The sequence below is a fragment of the Rattus norvegicus genome, chromosome 10 (genome assembly GCF_021556685.1).
Source record: "Rattus norvegicus strain SHRSP/BbbUtx chromosome 10, alternate assembly SHRSP_T2T, whole genome shotgun sequence".
Taxonomy (NCBI): Eukaryota; Metazoa; Chordata; class Mammalia; order Rodentia; family Muridae; genus Rattus; species Rattus norvegicus.
The window spans coordinates 63843946-63863482 of record NC_141543.1 but is presented as its reverse complement, the minus strand read 5'-3'; the positions used below and the strand labels follow the sequence as shown (position 1 = coordinate 63863482).

Genomic DNA, 19537 nt, shown 5'->3' with positions numbered 1-19537 from the left:
CTCCTTCCTTTTGAGTATCTTGGCTCCAAGTCAGTATGTACTGCCTGTAAATGTGGGGTGGGTCCCAGCCTGTCGTGCCAGGCTCTCACAAGTAGGAGACCAGGACACACTCAGCCTACCTCCAGTGGTCCTGTGAGGTCACGGCTCCACGTAAGGTCTGTGAATGCTTCTTTACCCCAACTTACTCGGCCAAGCATAGTAGTTCTAAAGTGGACTGATGAACAGCGAGTGAAGTGTGGAATGTGAATCAGGTTCAGATTTCCTTTTACACCCTGAGCTCCTTTAGCATGGAAAGACTTAATGTGGACTAACAGACACAGTCTCAAAGATGGAAATTTAGAGGGGAATTCCAGTAAGATGTGGAACCTATAAAGTAAACCCTGATGACAGCACAAAAGCTTGTTTCAAAGACTTCCCCTACATATTGTTATGAGAAAACTTTGTGGTCCATCAATTAACCACTGCTGGTAAACTTCACCACTAACCCTACTCAGTTTGGACTCCCTTGCAAGCCTCATTCAATATAATAATAAACTTATTTGAGGGAAAATGAAAATTTATATTTGTAAAACAAATCAGCTTTCTACAAAAAAGTGGATAGAAAAAATACAACATCAATACAAATTTCTCTGAACATCTTTTAGTATAAACTCAAATTTTTTATTTCAAGAAATTTCTCTTCTTAGAAAATAAAAAAATGTTCAGCATTTATCAAGATTAGCTCTACTTTGAAATGCGCAGAACAACAACAAAAAAATTCATGGTTACACAAAAGAAAATTGTGGTTCTGAGAGGCAAAGGGGAATAGAAAGTAACTGTTGATGGATGTGCATTCTTCTGGCAATGATGACTTTGAATAACTTTGTAAATATACTAAAAACTTAAGTTACACAATTTAAATGGGTGATTTAACCAGTCTACAATAACATAACTCAATAACTTTTCAAAATTAAAAAAATCTAGTTATGCTGTTTTGATGAAAATCTATAAGAAAATTTTTATTTGTATAAAAAGAAGTGAAATACAGAAAACAAGAGTGATAAAATCATGCAAGTGGTAAATTAATAACAGTAAATGCTTCTGTTCATATTATGTAATTCCCTTTGTCACTATTTACATTTCATTCATTACTTTAGTATGATATTTCATCTCGGCATCTACAATTGTAACAAATGCTTGAAAAGTCTTTTGTTCAGAAGCAGATGCTGGTCTGACAGAAACACACTTGAAAATGTTCTTGTGTGGGTCATAGTGCCCAACACACCTGTGAACTCGGCCTCTAATCAGTCTTGGAAGTTCACGATCCTGTTTTTCAAAAATAAAAGTCAAAAGTTAGTTATTGCCTCATCTAAAGTTTAATGTTTAATTTATAGCATGATTAATTAAATTGAAAATCATATTGCTCAAATATGATCAATGAACTACCCCAAATGATGTGATTCTCTGTTGCATACAATATCATTAGGCACGCACAGGTCACCTGTCACAGAGGGATGGCCCTAACCTGGATAGGGCTTCTAATGAACTAGCAAGAAGTTGTTCCTGGAACATTTAATAATCCCCCCAATAGTGGCTCACGAACTATGTACTCTTTTTCCTAACAGAATTTCTACTGCAATGAGACTGTGGCCTGTAGTTTCATCTTTTGTTAGCATAGGCACTGAAAATAAACACTTTAAAATACTCACAATTTCATAAAATACACATGGAAGAATATTTTTCCCATCTCTCATAAGAAAAGTCTTTGAATAATGTGGGCCAGGCGTGACAGCCGAATCCAGGACAGCTAATCAGCATTAAAGTGGGAAAATGAATATTGACAAACATAAATAAGAGTTAACAAAGAAATTTGATATTTAAGTGTCATCCGATAACATTTCTCCCAGTTTACTTATACAGTGTTGTTTTACAGAGGAATTGTATCCTTTTCATGTGTTCTGTAGGCTGGATGAACTTCAGAGGCATAATAAAAATAAAATGGGGGTTGGGGATTTAGCTCAGTGATAGAGCGCTTGCCTAGCAAGCACAAGGCCTGGGTTCAGTCCCCAGCTCCAAAATAAAGAAAAAAAAATAAAATAAAATGCACTATAACAACAAGTAAGTATCACAGTTTAATGAAAACAACATTGAATTAGAATTCTAGTGTCAGGTCTTCAGCTTAATACTATTTTATGACATTGTTCAAACTTGATTTTATTTTCTAAAATGAAATATATTCATGTACATGTACGAAGAGAAAGAAAAAGAGCAAATAGTACACAAATGATTTCAGTACTTCAGGTAATCAAACTGATGTCTATCCCTTTCCATAGTTACATTTTGAGGTAGAGTAAAGCACCTAAGATCTACCTTTTGGGCTAATCATTAATATATATATATATATATATATATATATATATATATATATATATATATATATATATATATGAGAAACACATTCGATCTCTGGGCTGACTCATCCCACATAACTGCAGGTTTGTATTTTTTTATCTACATCTTCCCATCTCCATCTTCTTGAACAAACTGGTCAACATCTCTCAAAGCTGTTTCTTCATCTATAAAATTTGAGTCCTAATTCATGTTTATCTCCATGAATTTTTATCAAATGGTGTTATTCATCCATTTAACAACCATCTCCTGAGTACTCATAGAAGATACGTTATTTTGAAGGCAACCTACATTTCCCCTAATATACATAATGTCCTTTTTCCAAATCGTGATTTCTTCATGACATCCTAGGTATTCCTAATGGAATTAAAGATATCAAAATAGTGTTAGTGAAGTATTCTTAAAATACTATACCTACCCAATACTTCAAAAAGAAGTACAGTTTTCTTCACTTGTGCTTGCCAATACTTCATGCTCTCAATAACTGCAGAAATAATTCTTAAAGAATTATCTTTTTCCTTTAACTGATACAAGGTAGTTTCCTATCAGAAAAAAAAAAAAGCATTGCATTAGAAAAGTGTTTCACTTTATTCATTATACTCCGATCTATGTAAAGTCTAGATTCTTATAAGTGTGTAGACTGTGTAAAAACAACTGCTAAAAGTTTCAATGTAATTAAATCTCTCCAAATTAAAGCCATCATTATACTTCACTGCATTACAGAGTGAAAACCAGAATGTACTTAAAGTAAGAAGAGAATCACAGAGTCAGAGATGGCACAGTGGGTAAGGCACTTGCCATATAAGCCTAATGACCTGAATTTGATCCCCAGAATCCACAAAAAGGTGGAAAGAGAAAAGAATTCCACAAACTTTTCCTCTGACCTCCACACATACCCCCCTACACACATCATAAGTGCAATAATAAGTAAAGTTTTAAAAGATTTACTTATATTGTTATTCATTTACTGCATTAACTTTCTCCTCCACTGGCATTACGTGCCAGCCTCACTACAAACAGTTAAGTAAAAGAATCCCTACCCTCATGAGCTCACATTGCAGACACTGATTTTTTTTTAAACTGAAGAAAAATAAGCATAGAAGTAGAAGGGGAACAAAAGGTGGAGAGGGGAAATAAGGATAGATAATGGAGTGATATAAGTGTAATCTATGAGAATGTCATAGTGAAACCCATTACTTTGTAGTATTAGTACACACTAGTAAAAAATTTAAGTGTTTTTGGAGTATCCACTCTGTGTTAAAGCTACTCAAGAAACAGTAGTGAGCAAACAAGCAGGCTTGGTGGCATATATAGGAGGAGAAATGGGTGAGTCTCTGTGAGTTCAAAGACAACCTGGTCTACATAGCAGGTTCCAGACCACCCTAGTGAGTGCGGAATGGTGAGATTCATCTCAAAAACAAGAACAATGATGGTAATGATGATATATCTTCACATAATTTCTAATCTAAAATTGGATTTATCAAATAAATGAGTTAAAAAGCATAATAAAACATTAGCATTGTTATCATCTATGCATGAAAAATAATAGAATGAAAAGATGAAGAGAGACAGGGTTTATAATTTTAAGAGGGTAGTTAAGTGAGTGAGGACAGAGACTAGCACATGTAAAGGTCCTGAAATAGAAATGTACTTTGCATATTTTGCACTTTGTATTTTTTAATATTTATTTTCTTTTATATGTATTTGTGTGTATGTTTATATATGCATGAACCTTGTGCCCACAGAAGTCAGAAAAGGGTGTCAGATTCCCTGGAACCAGACTTTCAGAATGTTGTGAGCCATTGTGTGGTTGTTCGGAAGAGAGTCCAAGTCCTTTAGAAGTATGGCCAGTGCTCTTAAATACCAAGTTCTCTCTCTAGCCCCATACTTTATGAATTTTTTAAGATCTGAAAACACAGCCTTCAGAGTTAGAAAGAGCAATTTGCAAATTATTTGGAAGAACAAAAAACCCAGGATAGGAAAAACTATCCTCAACAATAAAAGAACTTCTAAGGGAATCACCATCCCTGACCTCAAGCTGTATACAGAGCAATAGTGATAAAAACTACATGGTATTGGTACAGAGACAGGCAGCTAGATCAGTGGAATAGAACTGAAGACCAGAAATGAACCTACACACCTATGGTCACTTGATCTTTTACAAAGAAGTTAAAACCATCCAATAGGAAAAAAGATAGCATTTTCAACAAGTGGTGCTGGTCCAACTGGAGGTCAGCACGTCGACCCATTCTTATCACCTTGTACAAAGATCAAATCCAAGTCAATCTTGGACCTCCACAAAAAACCAGATACACTCAAACTAATAGTAGAGAAAGTGGGGAAGAGCTTCAAACACATAGGGGAATGGAACAGAACACCAATGGCTTATGTTCTAAGATCAAGAATTGACAAATGGAACCTCATAAAATTGCAAAGCTTCTGTAAGGCAAAGGACCCTGTCAATAGAAAAAATGACAACCAACAGGTTAGGAAAAGATCTTTACCAATCCTACATCAGATAGAAGGCTATTATCTAATGTATACAAAGAACTCAAGAAGTTAGACTCCAGAGAATCAAATAACCCTATTAAAAATTGGGTACAAAACTAAACAAAGAATTCTCAACTGAGGAATATCAAATGACTGAGAAGCACCTAAGAAATGTTCAACATCCTCAGGGAAATGCAAATCAAAACAACCCTGAGATTCCACCTCACACCAGTCAGAATAGCTAAGATCAAAAACTCAGGTGACAGCAGATGCTGGTGAGGATGTGGAGAAAGAGGAACACTTCTCCATTGCTGGTGAGATTGCAGACTGGTACAACCACTCTGGAAATCAGTCTGGAGGTTCCTCAGAAAATTGGACATAGTACTACCTGAGGACCCAGCTATACCACTCCTAGACATATACCCAAAAGATGCTCCAACATACAACGAAGACACATGCTCCGCTGTGTTCATATCAGCCTTATTTATAAAAGCCAGAAGCTGTAAAGATCCCAGATGCCCTTTAACAGAGGAATGGATAATGAAAATGTGGTACATCTACACAATGGAGTACTACTCAGCTATCAAAAACAATGACTTCGTGAAATTCATAGGCAAATGGATAGAACTAGAAAATATCATCCTGAGTGAGGTAACCCAATCACAAAAGAACACACACAGTATGCACTCCTTGATAAGTGGATATTAGCCCAAGAGTTCCGATTACCCAATGTACAGTCCACAGACCACATGAAGCTCAAGAAGGATGACCAAAGTGTGGATGCTTCAGTCCTTCTTAGAAGGGGGAACAAAATACTCACAGGAGGAAATACAGGGACAAAGAGTGGAGCAGGGACTGAACTAAAGGTCATCCAGAGACTGTCCCACTTGAGGATCCATCCCATATGCAGCCACCAAACCCAGTCACTACTATTGATGCTGAGAAGTGCCTGCTGACAGGAGCCTGATATGGATGTCTCCCAAGAGACTCTGCCAGAGCCTTACTGATACAAATGAGGATGCTTGCAGCTAAACATTGGACTGAGCACACAGACCCCAATGGAGGAGTTAGAGAAAGGACTGAAGGAGCTGAAGGGGTTTGCAACCCCATAGGAAGAACAACAATATCAACTAACCAGACCCCTCAGAGCTCCTGGGGACTAAACCACCAACCAAAGAGTACACATGGAGGGATCCATGGCTCCAGCCGCATATGTTTCAGCAGACTGTATCGTCTGGCATCAATAGGAGGAGAAGTCCTTGGTCCTGTGAAGGCTCATTTCCCCAGTGTAGGGGAACGCCAGGGTGTTGAAGTGGGAGTGGGTAGGTGGGAGTGGGAGCATCTTCATAGAAGCAAGATGAGTGGGGGAAGGGAGGATAGGAGGAGGAGGAAAGTGATAACATTTGAAATGAAAATACATAAAATATCCAATTAATAAAAATGAAGAGGCATGTGGAGCTCTAGAGTTTGAGGCCAGTCTGATCTATATAGTGATTTCAGGGCAACACAGTGAAACCCTGTCTCAAAACAAACAAAAATACTAACTCGTAAGCAAAATTTGAATATGCCTCCTTGATGATGACTGCCACAATGAGTCACTGTTACTTAGGTGACAATGTCATATCATTCTTTGTACAAGGTAACGTAGTATTGAGAATCTCTATAAAACATGCTCTATTTCCAGAAAAACAGAATTTACCCTAATTTCTTGCTAAAATCAATGATGTTCTGATTATGATCAGAACAAATGTGAGAGTTGTGAGAGTAGTTAAGCACCCAAACAGTAAGAAACTGAAAGTGCAGTGGGAGAAAAATAAAATCACCAAGACCATGAAAACTAGGCCCATAAAGGGACACAGACATTGAAAAGAGAAAATCTCCACCTCTTCTCACATTGACAACCTCTCAGTGACTCCTGTAGTCTGACCTCGAGTAGAAGGCAGAAAACAAGGGTCCCATGGTGACGCACCAGGCAGGACAATGCAGCCCACCAGAGCACACAGATTCACAGAACAACAATCCACTGGGCCTTGGGATGAGGTGTGAGAGAGAAGATAACCTGCACATGTGTAGAAAATACTTCAAAGAACATTTGGAAGTGCAGCTTAGGAAAGGGTACATGCTCTCTAGACTATAAATCAGAGAGATATTGTAGTATATACCATATTCATCCCAGTGTGAAGACTCTTAGATGGACAGCACTTTGCAATATGATGTGGAAGGCATGAAAGGCAGAACAGGACCAGATTATAAAGCAGAAGTCAGCAAACTATGGCCTACACTCCAAATCTATCCTAACCCACTCTTTCTGTCAAGTTCTGCTGGACCACAGCCATGCTTATTCATGAACATGCTATCTCTGGCTGCCTCCCAGTTACAATGGCAGAGTTCAGTCTTGTAAAGTAACTGCAGTGAAGACAGTATGGTCTATGAAACCAAAAATGTTGTTATGTGGCACTCTGCAGGAAAATGTTTCTGATATCTTTGGGGATGGGGTAAATGACATAATAAAAAGCATAGATGGTCTCTACAAGCAATGGATAAACAATTGCTACCTTAATAATTAAAAGAATAAAAACCAGAACCCAGTAGGAAACTCTAGAGCCACTATAAAAAAGTCTAAGACATTTCAGAAACCAACACTCCTCAGTTCCAGTGGGAAGCTGGATATTTATGCTAATCTATGTGTGCCATGTATGTATCTTTCTCAATATCTACTACATGAGCTTAAAGGTATAAATAAGCTATTTGTTAATATTTAAATGTTTACCTTCAGAGAATTTTCTCTTGGAACATCTCCCAACACTGTTTTATTAAATGGATTTTGTTGAAAACTTGGTTTAAATGCCTGCAGTGCGCTGGCTCTGTCTGGACCTTTCATTGTAGAGCCAGGCAGTTTTGATAAATATGTCTGTCGGGGAACTTCAGCTTCTTTGTGTCCAGGTAAGTTAGGAAATTCAGGTGTTTGGAACTGTTTTTGTCGTTGAGCTCCCAAATTCACTGGACCAGAACTGAACTCACTGTTTGCCGCAGGGCTTACAGTTTTATGCTGAGGTCGGAAATCATTTCTATCCCAAGTTCTAGAGCTAGTGTTTCTGTTGTTGCCTCTGTATCTGTGAAAGGAAAACATACTTCTCTATGTCTCCAGATTTAGAAACAACTGATGACATTTTTCATTATTTTGACTATCTGTGGTTTATAGCTACTAAGTAGTAAGACATTTGGAACATATCATTCATTACACAATGGTATAATATATTATTACTTCTCTTCCAAGATAAAGAGATAGAGTTTTGGGGAAGTACTAATGAATACAAAGTTAAACAGCAAGTCACTGGCAAGTTCAGAAATCAGAGAAAACCAGTCTCCCAACTCAGAATACATTGCTACAAATATGTGTTTATAATATTTGAGCCTCCACACAACAGTAGTTTTCAGGACTTTGAGGACTTTTACTTAATTCTTTACACATTAATCTTGAAATTTCTACAAAGTAAAAAAAAAAAGCTACAGCTTGCCTGTAAGGTTATTTAATGTTTTATGTTTTAAAAGCCCTACTAAACAATGTGTTATATTTCTTTACCACACTAATCTCCATTACTTATAAAGCTTGTCAATACAGAATGACAAAACCCAGGGGGGAAAAAGTACATTTTCCAAGCAGGCCAGTTAAAAGTTATATGGGAAGAAAAATTAGTCCAACTCACAAGCTCTTAATCATGAATAATTTTCCCAGAAATACCTGCATTACAAGGCAATCAATACAACCCACCCATGTTTGGGAAAAAAGACATGGAGAATCTAGTAATCAGCAAAAGCACTAGGTTTTATGGGGCCTAGAGCTTGTACAGTTTGGGAAATACTGTTAACAAATTAACTATAAATTTAAGAATAAAAGGTTATAAAATTATAATTATGAATCTTTAAGCTATAAATACCACAAACATCATTAATATCCAGGAAAAATATTAGAATTATTGTTATTCATTAAGTGTTTGATACACCCCGTTGTGCAGTTATCTCCACTGAATTAAAACATTCCTTCCTTAATGGCAGAAAGAGGCTCAAAAGATTGAGGCAGCTAATGAAATTCAGAAGGCTCAGAAAACCACCAGGTGCTTCCCACAGTTATATAAGCAGAAAAACAAAGTTGCAGAGAGGAAACTCTTTGGTAGGGAACTCCAGAGAAGAGCTTTTGTGGAGTCATCAGCCATAGTGGGATAAGCTTTTCCATGAGAGTCCTTTGAGTCCTCCATGCTCCTGTATGTAGCATCTCACACATGCTTTCTATTACAAAGAAATCGTTGAGAATCACTACAAAGCATGCCATGCTAGTCATATTCCCAGAAAATAAAGAAAAATAGAATTTACTCTGATGTCTTCCTAAAAACAATAATTTTTATATTTCTGAGTAGAACAAACATAGAACTAGCAAATAGATATATTATTTGCTATTATAGTATATTATTAAGTATCATACTAAAATATACTAAGTGAAGAAATCTAGGCTCATAAACACTAATGCCATGTTCTGGGATATGTAGATCCTCGCCTCGATTTCTTAGAAGTACATATTCACTTTAGAGTGCCTGTAGAGGCTAAGAAGCTATAAGGGAATGTTGAAAAGTACCATAAGGGGAGCATAGCGGAGCATAGGTGATATGCAAAAGCAACTTTTATTCACCAGATGTAACTGACATCTTGGAGTCTTACAGCTGAACAAGCTCACCTGGCTGGTTCACCTCAGCTGCTCTGGCTCAAACTCCTCCCCAAGATGACTGACTCACACTGGCTTCTCTCAGCTTCTCAGTGAATTGGTCTGCTTGGAAAAACTGCTTCTCAATTCCATGAACTGAACTGCACTGACTACACAATCTGAACAAAACTGTATGAACTCAACTGAACTCAACTGCATTCAAATGAACTGCACTCAACTGCTCTGAACTGCACTGAACTGCTCTAAACAGAATTGCATTGAACTGCACTGCACTGCACTGCACTGCACTGCACTGCACTGCACTGCACTGACCTGACCTGACCTGACCTGACCTGACCTGACCTGACCTGACCAGGTCCACTGCATTGAACTGCCCTCTCCTCCTGACTCACTCTGCACTTCTCTTATGTCACCTCTGTTTCCTGTCTGTTCTTCTGAGAGTTGGGTATATCCTATCTCTGACTCATTCTGTCAAACCTTTCTCTGATTTGTCTTCCCCTCAACTAGACACCACTTTCAAACATGGCTGCTTTCTTCTACACACTGACCTTACCTATATTATTTGAAATTAAAGGTGTGTACTAAGGGTGCTTGTATTCCAGCCAGAGGGATTAAAGATGTATGGTGTGTCTGTAGCAGATCACACAGACCTAGGTCTTTGGATGTGATCCCTTGCCTGAGCAGCCATAAAGCTGGATTAAAATCCTACTACAGTGATATGAAAGTAGAGAGGGAAATGCTGCGGGAGGAAGGGTTTATGTAGGAATACAGGGATACAGAGAAGATAATGGGCATAGCCAAAACAAAAATATATATTAAAAATGCTATATGAAAATCCATTTTAAGTCGGTTTAAACCTTCCATATATTCTACTTCCACAGAGCAAAACAAACTACAGATCAAAAATATTTAGAAAAAATTATATCTGCATAAACATATACTTTGTCACTATTTCTTAAGTACACAATGACAATTATATAATATTTACATTTATTACATTGTGTAATTTAAAGCATAAAGGAGGGTATATATAGATTATATTCAAATATTAGTTTGTTATTAATGTAGAGATTTCCTAAACGTACTTCTTAAGGAAAGGAGAGAAAGAGGAAGCAGATGCAGACTCACCCCCCGCCACCTTGGCTTCTTTTAGCGTTTGACTCAATAGATTTACACACAGGATCTTCAATTCTCAGGGGATAAGAAGCAGAAGCTGGTATTTGCCTTTCAAGGAAAAGATCTTGTTAAACACAATTTGTTTTTAAATTGATAAATGTAAAATGTATACAGAAAGTAACATCAGTCAGTAACAGACCTATATGTTAGTTCATATTTTTCCACTTACCCTGTATTCACTGTTTTCTTTAAAGGAGCCACCACTGGATTCACAGCTTCCCACGCCCAATCTCAAAAGTATAAGAACACATAAAAATAAGATTTTATTTTCAAAATAATTTCTTATATTTATTTAATTTGATAGTTCTAACAAGTTGAGAAAAAAAAGACACAGGTTTTAGTAGCAATTGATTGCAGGATTTGTCACAGCCTGCCTAATTTTATAAATACTGTATTTAAGCAAAGAGAGTAGTTCAATCTGTCTTTTCCACAACTGATCCTAATAGAGTGCCTTGTAATAGGCAACATAAATTTAATTGAATTCAATGTTTCTTAAATTTTATTCCATTCCCTATCAAGAAATGCATAACTGGTAGCAAGATAACTATTTGTGAAAGGGAGAAACACAGAATCAGAGGAAGATAAAGTTTTAACATGAAATCTCACTCTTACTACGTATGGTAAACACTTCTACATACATTTTCTACTCTTTTCCAGTTACTCTCTTATATCCTTAATTTCTATTTTTATGTTTTAATTATTTGCATGTGGGGGTGCATAGTGCACATGAGTGTAGATGTTCATAGAGGCCAAAGGATCCCCTGGACTTGGAGGTATAAAGAAGTTGTAAGACACCTGAAATGGATGTTGGGAACCAAACTCAGGTCCTCTGAAAGACTAGTAAGCCCTCTTGAGCACTGAGCCACCTCTTTTTTCCCATATTCTCTTCTTATAAATGTTGATTGTATTCCAGACTAATAGGTCAAAATAAAAATTCACATTTCTTCATGAGACAGCTCACACTTGTAATTTCTCAAGGTCAGTATTCATGCTATTTATAAAACATTTTAAATGATAAGAAAGACTTTAAGTGATAGTGAATGCTGATTTGTGCATGTCCATGGGAATTTCTACTTTGTATAGTGTGGGATGATGTCATACAGGTGAGGCAGGTACAAGATAGAATGAGACCTGTCGGGGCTGGGGATTTAGCTCAGTGGTAGAGCGCTTACCTAGGAAGCGCAAGGCCCTGGGTTCGGTCCCCAGCTCCGAAAAAAAGAACCAAAAAAAAAAAAAAAGAATGAGACCTGTCATTGGGGGGGAAGGAAGGATGGGCAGGAGAAAAGTTTGAAGGAAGAGGAGACGGGAACGGAAGGGGGAGGAAGGAGAGAAGCCACGGCAGAGAAAACATGGAGGCTGACATTAAGATTCCATGCTGTACCTTACAGGTTGTTATGAGTGTTCTTAAGGGATGGATGTGTGCAGGGCTTTGTATGTTTAGGTGGGCAATTATATATTATCAATTGGATCAAAGGTAATTGGGCTGTGTGTTCTTTCATGTGGCAATCTGACTTTGGGAGTGTATGTGGCGGCTAGAGAAACTGAAATGCCATGGAGTTGGGATGTGTTTCCACCAAGATATCTAGCAGATATCTTGGGGCACTTCGGTGCTGGATCTGGTGGGGGATAAAAGACAGTGATTTGGGTTTTTTTTATATATTTTTACAACAACTGTATACATAAAATGGAAATGAAGACCACAAATGAGTTAGTACTCTGTGGGTAATAGCGCTTGCCTTGCAAGACTCAAATGCTAAGTTTGAAACCCGAATGGACAGTGTGTGGAGAGAACTGACTCCCAAATTTGTCTCCTCCCTCTCTCCCCCTCTCTCCCTCTCCCCCACCACCCCTCTCTCTCTCTCACACACACACACACACACACACACACACACACACACCATCATGATATGTATATATCTGCACTCATACACACTAATAATAAAATTCAAATTTTAAAATTGGAAACGTTATATGTTAACTTCATACTTTAAATTCCTAGTGTGGAAGAAAAACAATGACTACATCAAAGTCTATGAAAGCACACTGAAAAAAATTTAAAATATAGTATTGCTATATATGAAATTATTTTAATATTTTATTCATATGATTCCATTAATAATTTTAAAATTTGTTTCCAAAATTTAAATATACATAACCATAATGTGTCAAATATATTTCAGAATATCTTCCTATCAGTGCTTTCTTCCAGAGGAAGTAAAAAGACAGTGAACACTGAACCAGTGAACAGAAAGCCTTGCCATCAGACTGAATGGCCTGAGTCTCATCTCTAGCACACACATGCACGTATACATACATACATACATACATACATACATACATACATACATATGAAAAGTAAAGTCTCCCAACACTCACCACTATCACCACTGTGGATAACTAGTTCATAGATGACAAGATTTTAGTGGTCTCACTTAAAATGTAACACATATTAGAAGCTTCCTGGCTCAAAAACGTAAACAAGAGTCACAAAAGGCAGTCTCTGAGAAGTAGAGTTAGAGTATGTAAACTCCCAGCAATGACAAGTATCATAATGTGCTGGTTTAAGCTACAAGAAAGCATACTAGATGAGAGGATCTTAGACCATTTGGGAGATTACAAAATATCTTAAACTGGGTAATGTACAAATAAAAGTCTTTGACAGCCCTGGAGAGTAAAATATCTTAGATTGAGGTGAGGACAAACTAGCTATTGTAAAGCTTGTTCTCACTTCAGAGGGAGCCCCTCTTAGTGTCCTCACAGGACAGAAGCAGCAAACAACTTCTCCTTCATCCTTCCCAAGGCCACTTCCTTCTGTAGGGGAGTAGACTCCTCCCAACTCTAAGCACCTCCTAAAAGTCCATCTTCCTACTCAACCTTTAAGTTTCAACTTAAGAGTTTTCAGATCCCATAAAACACTGAGGGAGACAACAGAGAAAGACAGGCAAAAATGCTCTGAGAAAGCAATGACTAGAACCAAACATCAGAAATTCCTGAGCTTATTCCTTTTCTACTGTCTACTTTTTTTCCATGTTTTTAAAACTCTATATACTCTTTTCCATGTTTTTGAGGTAACTTAAACCCTTCCATCCTTTCCTACAAAATATGTAAGTCACAGTATTCTATGTTCTGAGAAAGAAAAATAGTCTTTGCAATGTGGGTTCCTACTTTAATAGAACAAAGGCTCCTGACATAAAGATAGACTCCATTTAAATGCTAAGCCATCCCCGTATACTAGGCAACTCAAAACTCCTGTGCTGGAATGCTCAGAAGGAGCCAAGTAATCTCTATATCTGGGCAGTGAAAAGCAGCAGGGACTTTCTGCAATGAGAGACCCAGTAATTTTCTACCTTCTAGTTCTTGTCTCTTGAAACTTTTACTTACTCATTTTCTTACCTGTTGGTAGAGATGGGAAACCATAAGTGTCAGAAACAGTACCAATTCCTGGATCACTCTGAAGTGGATTAGACGTTAATGGCTGTCTGTTCCTCTTTTTCTGATTGAACAACGGCACAGGCAAACAGCCTACGTAAGATGTACCAATAAATTAGTATGAAATAGGTAAATAAGATGTCTACATCTGGAATAATTTCCATTAATAATAGGTAATAATGTACAACTTATGGTCTACTTCTATATGCTAATACACTACAGATATATTTCATGCCCTTAAAATGATTTTTACAATCATTAGAAGTCCATGTATCTCTAAAGTCCTTTCTTCTCCTGTCTCTGTTTTTATCCCCAAACCTTTCCCAAATCTTTTCTTTCTTTTTTTCTAAGACTTATATGATTACACTGTAGCTATCTCAGACACACCAGAAGAGGGCATCAGATCTTATTACAGATGGTTGTGAGCCACCATGTGGTTGGTGGGATTTGAACTCAAGACCTTTGGAAGAACAGTCAGTGTTCTTAACCACTGAGTCATCTCTCCAGCCCTATCTTTTCTTTCCTGAATTTCCCTCTTCAGCTTGTCTTTCTTATTAGCTGCAGAGTACCTATAAAATATATCAAAGCTAAGAAAGAAAAAATTTTGAACCATGCTTTCCCAAAATCTAACCACTTTTTAGTGTGACTACCAGCCTCTCAGACCATAGTTACCAAACTTTAGTTTGACTAAGATTTATCCTGGAATTCTGATTAACATGCAGGTTCCAAGGTCACAATCTTCAATGTTGTTGTATATGCTAGGCCCGGGGAGTGGCACTAGTATCGGGTATAGCCTTGTTGAAATAGGTGTGTCACTGTGGGTGTGGGCTTTAAGACCCTTATCCTATCTGCCTGGAAGCCAGTATTCCACTAGCAACCTTCAGAAAAAGATGTAGAACTCTCCATTCCTTCTGCACTAATCCTGCCTGGATGCTGCCATGTTCCTGACTTGATAATGGACTAAACCTCTGAACCTGTAAGTAAGTCACAATTAAACGGGTCCTTAGAAGAGTTGCCTTAGTCACGGTATCTGTTCACAGCAGTAAAACCCTAACTAAGACACCCTAAAGGGGTCTTGACCCACAGGTGGAAAACCACTTTCTTAAGAGAATGACAATATTCAATACAAGTAAAAGTAAATACCACTACCACTTCCTCCACATGACAAAAACAGGTTCTTCAGTCAAAACAATAAATAAACTTTAAAAGCTACAAGAGAATTCAGGATCAAAAGAGATCTTCAAAGCAATAACTAGAAAAACTGAGATAGAACCCAAGATCCTAAACATCAGTTCAGAAACCCTTACCACTCCACCACTGTCTAGCTGCCCCATTCTCACTGGACAATACTAACTCAGGAAGATCTCTAATGAAAACCTATTATCATGTAGGTCCTTGAGTCAGGATGCCTGGTTTTTAACTGTGCCTTTTAGAAAGATTTGAAATAAAACTTCAAAGTTAAATCTGAGCAGTCTCCTTAAACTCTTTATACCAGAGATATATACAAAGAAGCATAACATAATGATTAAGAATATATACTCTAAAATCAGATTTCAAGGTTCAAGTCCTATTTCTAAAATGCAATAGATTACTTATTTAAAGCTTCATGTCTTGGTGTCTTATCTAGAAAACAGAGGTGATGACAAAGATTAAATCCTTGTGACTAAATGTCTAGAATATGGTGTCCCATTACAAATTATCATTGCAGTCTTCATTGTGCATCATAGTCATTTCCCTAGCTCTCCTCATTCTTGACTTCTATCCTTATGTTACCTCATAACTGGGAAAATAGAAATAATACAAAATATTAGGAAACAGCTTGGTTGGTGGTGGTGCACACGTTTAATCCCAGCACTCAGGAAGCAGAGGTAGGTGGATCTCTGTGTGTTCAAGGCCAGTCTGGTTTCTAGGGGGAGTTCCAAGACAGCCAAGGCTACACAGAGAAACAACAGTACACGTAAAATGGAAATGAGGACCACAAATGAGTTAGTACTCTGTGGGTAACAGCGCTTGCCATGCAAGACTCAAATGCTAAGTTTGAAACCCGAATGGACAGTGTGTGGAGAGAACTGACTCCCAAATTTGTCTCTTCCCTCTCTCTCCCTCCCCCCCCCCTCTCTCTCTCACACACACACACACACACACACACACACCATCATGATATGTATATATCTGCACTCATACACACTAATAATAAAATTCAAATTTTAAAATTGGAAATGTTATATGTTAACTTCATACTTTAAATTCCTAGTGTGGAAGAAAAACAATGACTACATCAAAGTCTATGAAAGCACACTGAAAAAAATTTAAAATATGAGTATTGCTATATATGAAATTATTTTAATATTTTATTCATATGATTCCATTAATAATTTTAAAGTTTGTTTCCAAAATTTAAATATATATAACCATAGTGTGTCAAATATATTTCAGAATATCTTCCTATCAGTGCTTTCTTCCAGAGGGAAGTAAAAAGACAGTGAACACGGAGCCTTGAAAAGTGAAAATGCTGCTAGAGGGGTGGGTAGGTGAGTGAGTGGGTAGGTGGCGAGGTGGGGAGCACCCTTTTAGAGGCAAAGGGAGGGGGGATGATGGAATGGGGCATTCGCAGAAGGGAGACTGAGAAGGGGGACAACATTTGAAATGTAAATAAATAACCAATTTTTTAAGAAGGATATACTTTTAAAAAGTTAACAAGTCAATCAAACACACAAATGTATTTCATTGTTTTCTACTTAGAACCATAAATAAATCAATCCTTTAAGTTTTGCAGAAAAAGCACCAGAGCAAATCTCAGTCCATTTACCTTTACTGTCATCTCTGCTACTAAATACTTTGCCTTGACAAGCTTACTTTACCCATTTGATTGTAAAAAGAGGCTAGGTTAAATGTCTAATCTCATTAAACATTCCTTCCCAAACGTTCCTACAAACTATACATGTTGTATGTACTATGTGAAAAACGTCAAAAACAAACAAATGCTGTTCAATACCTGCTGTACTTCGAGTTGAACTTTCATTTAAGTTTCTCTTCATTTTCTTCAGTGTCAAAACCTTTTGTGTTTAGCACTTGACATTTACAAAATGAAGTTAACTAAACCTTAGAAGGAAGAAACATGTAACTCATATTCATCCGCAAGATCAACTTTTCAGTCAACTAATTATGGACATTACGGTTTAAAACTGTCAAATGTTATCACCTCAGGAACTGCTTTATGAATAATAATTTAAAATATACCCCATTTTCCCAGCTATGTTCAAATAACTTACGACAGGGGTGTATATAATCTTGTCTTCTAAATATATACAGAGTTTCCACACAGTCTAAGCAATTTATTTCAGAATTCAGGACCCATCATGGGAACCAAAACTATAAGGGAAAGGAATTACAGCACTGGCAAACTTACAGAAAAACATTTTTCCATTGTGGGTTTTTTTTTCTGATTTTAGCTCCCTAATATATTTATATCTTAATATAATTTGTTTAATTCAACAAATGTTTGCCCATGAACAGGCCAGACACAAACCCAAATAATTTCTACTGCAAATCCTCTGCCCAGTGAGACAGGCTGCTATGATCACAAGTAACAGTGAAAATCAAACAGCTAAACATGAATGTCCAAATATCATTTGCAAAAACAAGAGGCCGAGGACTGCCTCTTTGTGTGTCTTGAACTTGAATAGGAACTTTTACATAGTTTTCTACCACTCTAAGAGTCAGAAGAGAGATGGGGCCATTTTTTTTCTCAACACAGAAACACCAACTCATCCTCAGCCTAAGAGAACTTACACGGGCTGAATAACCTAAATATCCTAAAACAGAGTCTCTTAACACCCAGACTTGCTTCAAACTTGTGATCTTCCCATCTCTACCACCCAAGAGCTGGGACTGCAGGGGTAGGTTACTATGCTTGATTCAGAAATACATGGAAATACACCATCATTTTCTTGGACCACTAAATTCTGTTGCCCTGACACCAGCTCCCCAGAGAACTGGCTTCAGCTGGAGCAGAGGTGGGGTGACAGGGATGGGGGACTGGGGTAGCAGGGGTAGGGGTGGCAGGAGCAGGGTGACTGGGATGACAGGAGTCGTGGAAGCATGGGTGGGAGCGGCAGAGTGGCAGGGGCCGGTTGGTGAGAGAGGGGTGACTGGGGTGTCAGGGGCTATGGGAGTAGGGGTGGTGGGGTAGTTGTTGGGGATATGGGGGTAGGTACTACCCAACTCACTGACAAGTCTGCCTTGAGACCATGACCTCAACAAGAGGCCAGACAAGGCCTGTTTGAGGCCTCCTTAAAGGAAGGGAGAGATTTTTCCAGTCAGAATTCATCTTCCCTTCCAACATCCCTCTGCCGTCTGACACACCCAGTCATGGGGCCGTTTTAGGTCAACGAATGGTATTTCCTTCCAAGAATTCCCTGCCAACACCATGTACAAAGAAAGCCCTCAAATTAACCTCGCCTCCGTCAGCAGGGAGACACGCGGAACTTCCCGCCTCTGGAAACCCACGGGAAGCTTTGCGCAGGCGCGGTAATCTGAAGTGTGAAGCGCTTGAAGCGCGCAGGCGCTCTGGAGCCCCTGTGCTACTCGCAGGGGCCAAGGTCTCGCGAGAGTTAAAGGAACAGGACCGAGTTTCTCTGCCGGTAAAGGCAAAAGTGATGCTCTTTTCGTTGTCCCTTGTGAGGTACAAAGCTGGCTTAGGCATGGCTCTACCTCTTTAACTGTTTGGTCCACAGACAGAAACTTGTGCTTGTTATGGATGAGGCAGAAGGAGGTCCCCAGCCTTGCTCTGCCACAGTGACGTCAGAAAATCATGGTCTCTCTTTCCCTTCTGCCTTGCCCATTTCCTAGACACTAGAAGTTTTCTAAGATGCTGCTGACATCCTAGACTGTGCTTAAAGAGAATGATTCCCAAGGCAGCAAAACAAGGTATGTCTTGCCTAATGTGGCCACACGTCTGCCATGGGTCAGGCAGGAAATTTTAGTCTCCAGGAGACCTGTGGGGGAACTGAGGCCCATTTTGGACCCACATCCAGAGCAGAGCTGGCAGGTAGGCAGGACCAGTGCTACTGTTGTTTAGGACAGCAAAGGAGCTCATGGGTCACTGAGGTCTACAAAGGAAGCAGGGCGGTATGAGGATCGGAGAACCTTCCTATAGAAGGGGCAATTGGAGATGTGGCCAAACTCACTACGTTGGTAGCTTTTCTTGATTTTTTTCTTCAGCCTTTTACATATGGGTAGAAACCATTTTTGGAATAATTCCCAAAATTTCAATTGCAATTCCCAGTTGCTGAATTCTTACCAAGTGTGCATTTTAGCACTACTGTTAGAGTCACA

At 38.3% G+C, this 19537-nt stretch overlaps 1 protein-coding gene across 5 annotated transcripts in view; it reads right to left on the bottom strand.

Moving 5' to 3' along the window:
- Positions 1-638: 638 nt before the first annotated feature.
- The window catches only part of Spata22 (spermatogenesis associated 22), a 37012-nt gene continuing 18113 nt past the window's right edge, over positions 639-19537 (bottom strand). Inside the window, exons 1-9 of one of the 5 annotated variants that reach the window (XM_087572938.1) lie at positions 18657-18771; positions 17196-17302; positions 14165-14293; positions 10941-11001; positions 10724-10819; positions 7649-7991; positions 2807-2930; positions 1689-1786; positions 639-1305 (exon numbers count right to left, since the gene is read on the bottom strand). In XM_087572938.1, coding sequence (XP_087429064.1) covers positions 1114-1305; positions 1689-1786; positions 2807-2930; positions 7649-7991; positions 10724-10819; positions 10941-11001; positions 14165-14293; positions 17196-17238 — 1086 coding nt within the window. In that variant the 5' untranslated portion in view covers positions 17239-17302; positions 18657-18771 and the 3' untranslated portion in view covers positions 639-1113. Of the gene's footprint in view, positions 1306-1688; positions 1787-2806; positions 2931-7648; positions 7992-10723; positions 10820-10940; positions 11002-14164; positions 14294-17195; positions 17303-18565; positions 18772-19537 lie in introns of those variants that run through there. The other 4 variants (XM_087572939.1, XM_087572940.1, NM_001191824.1 and 1 more) reach the window with 4 other exon arrangements.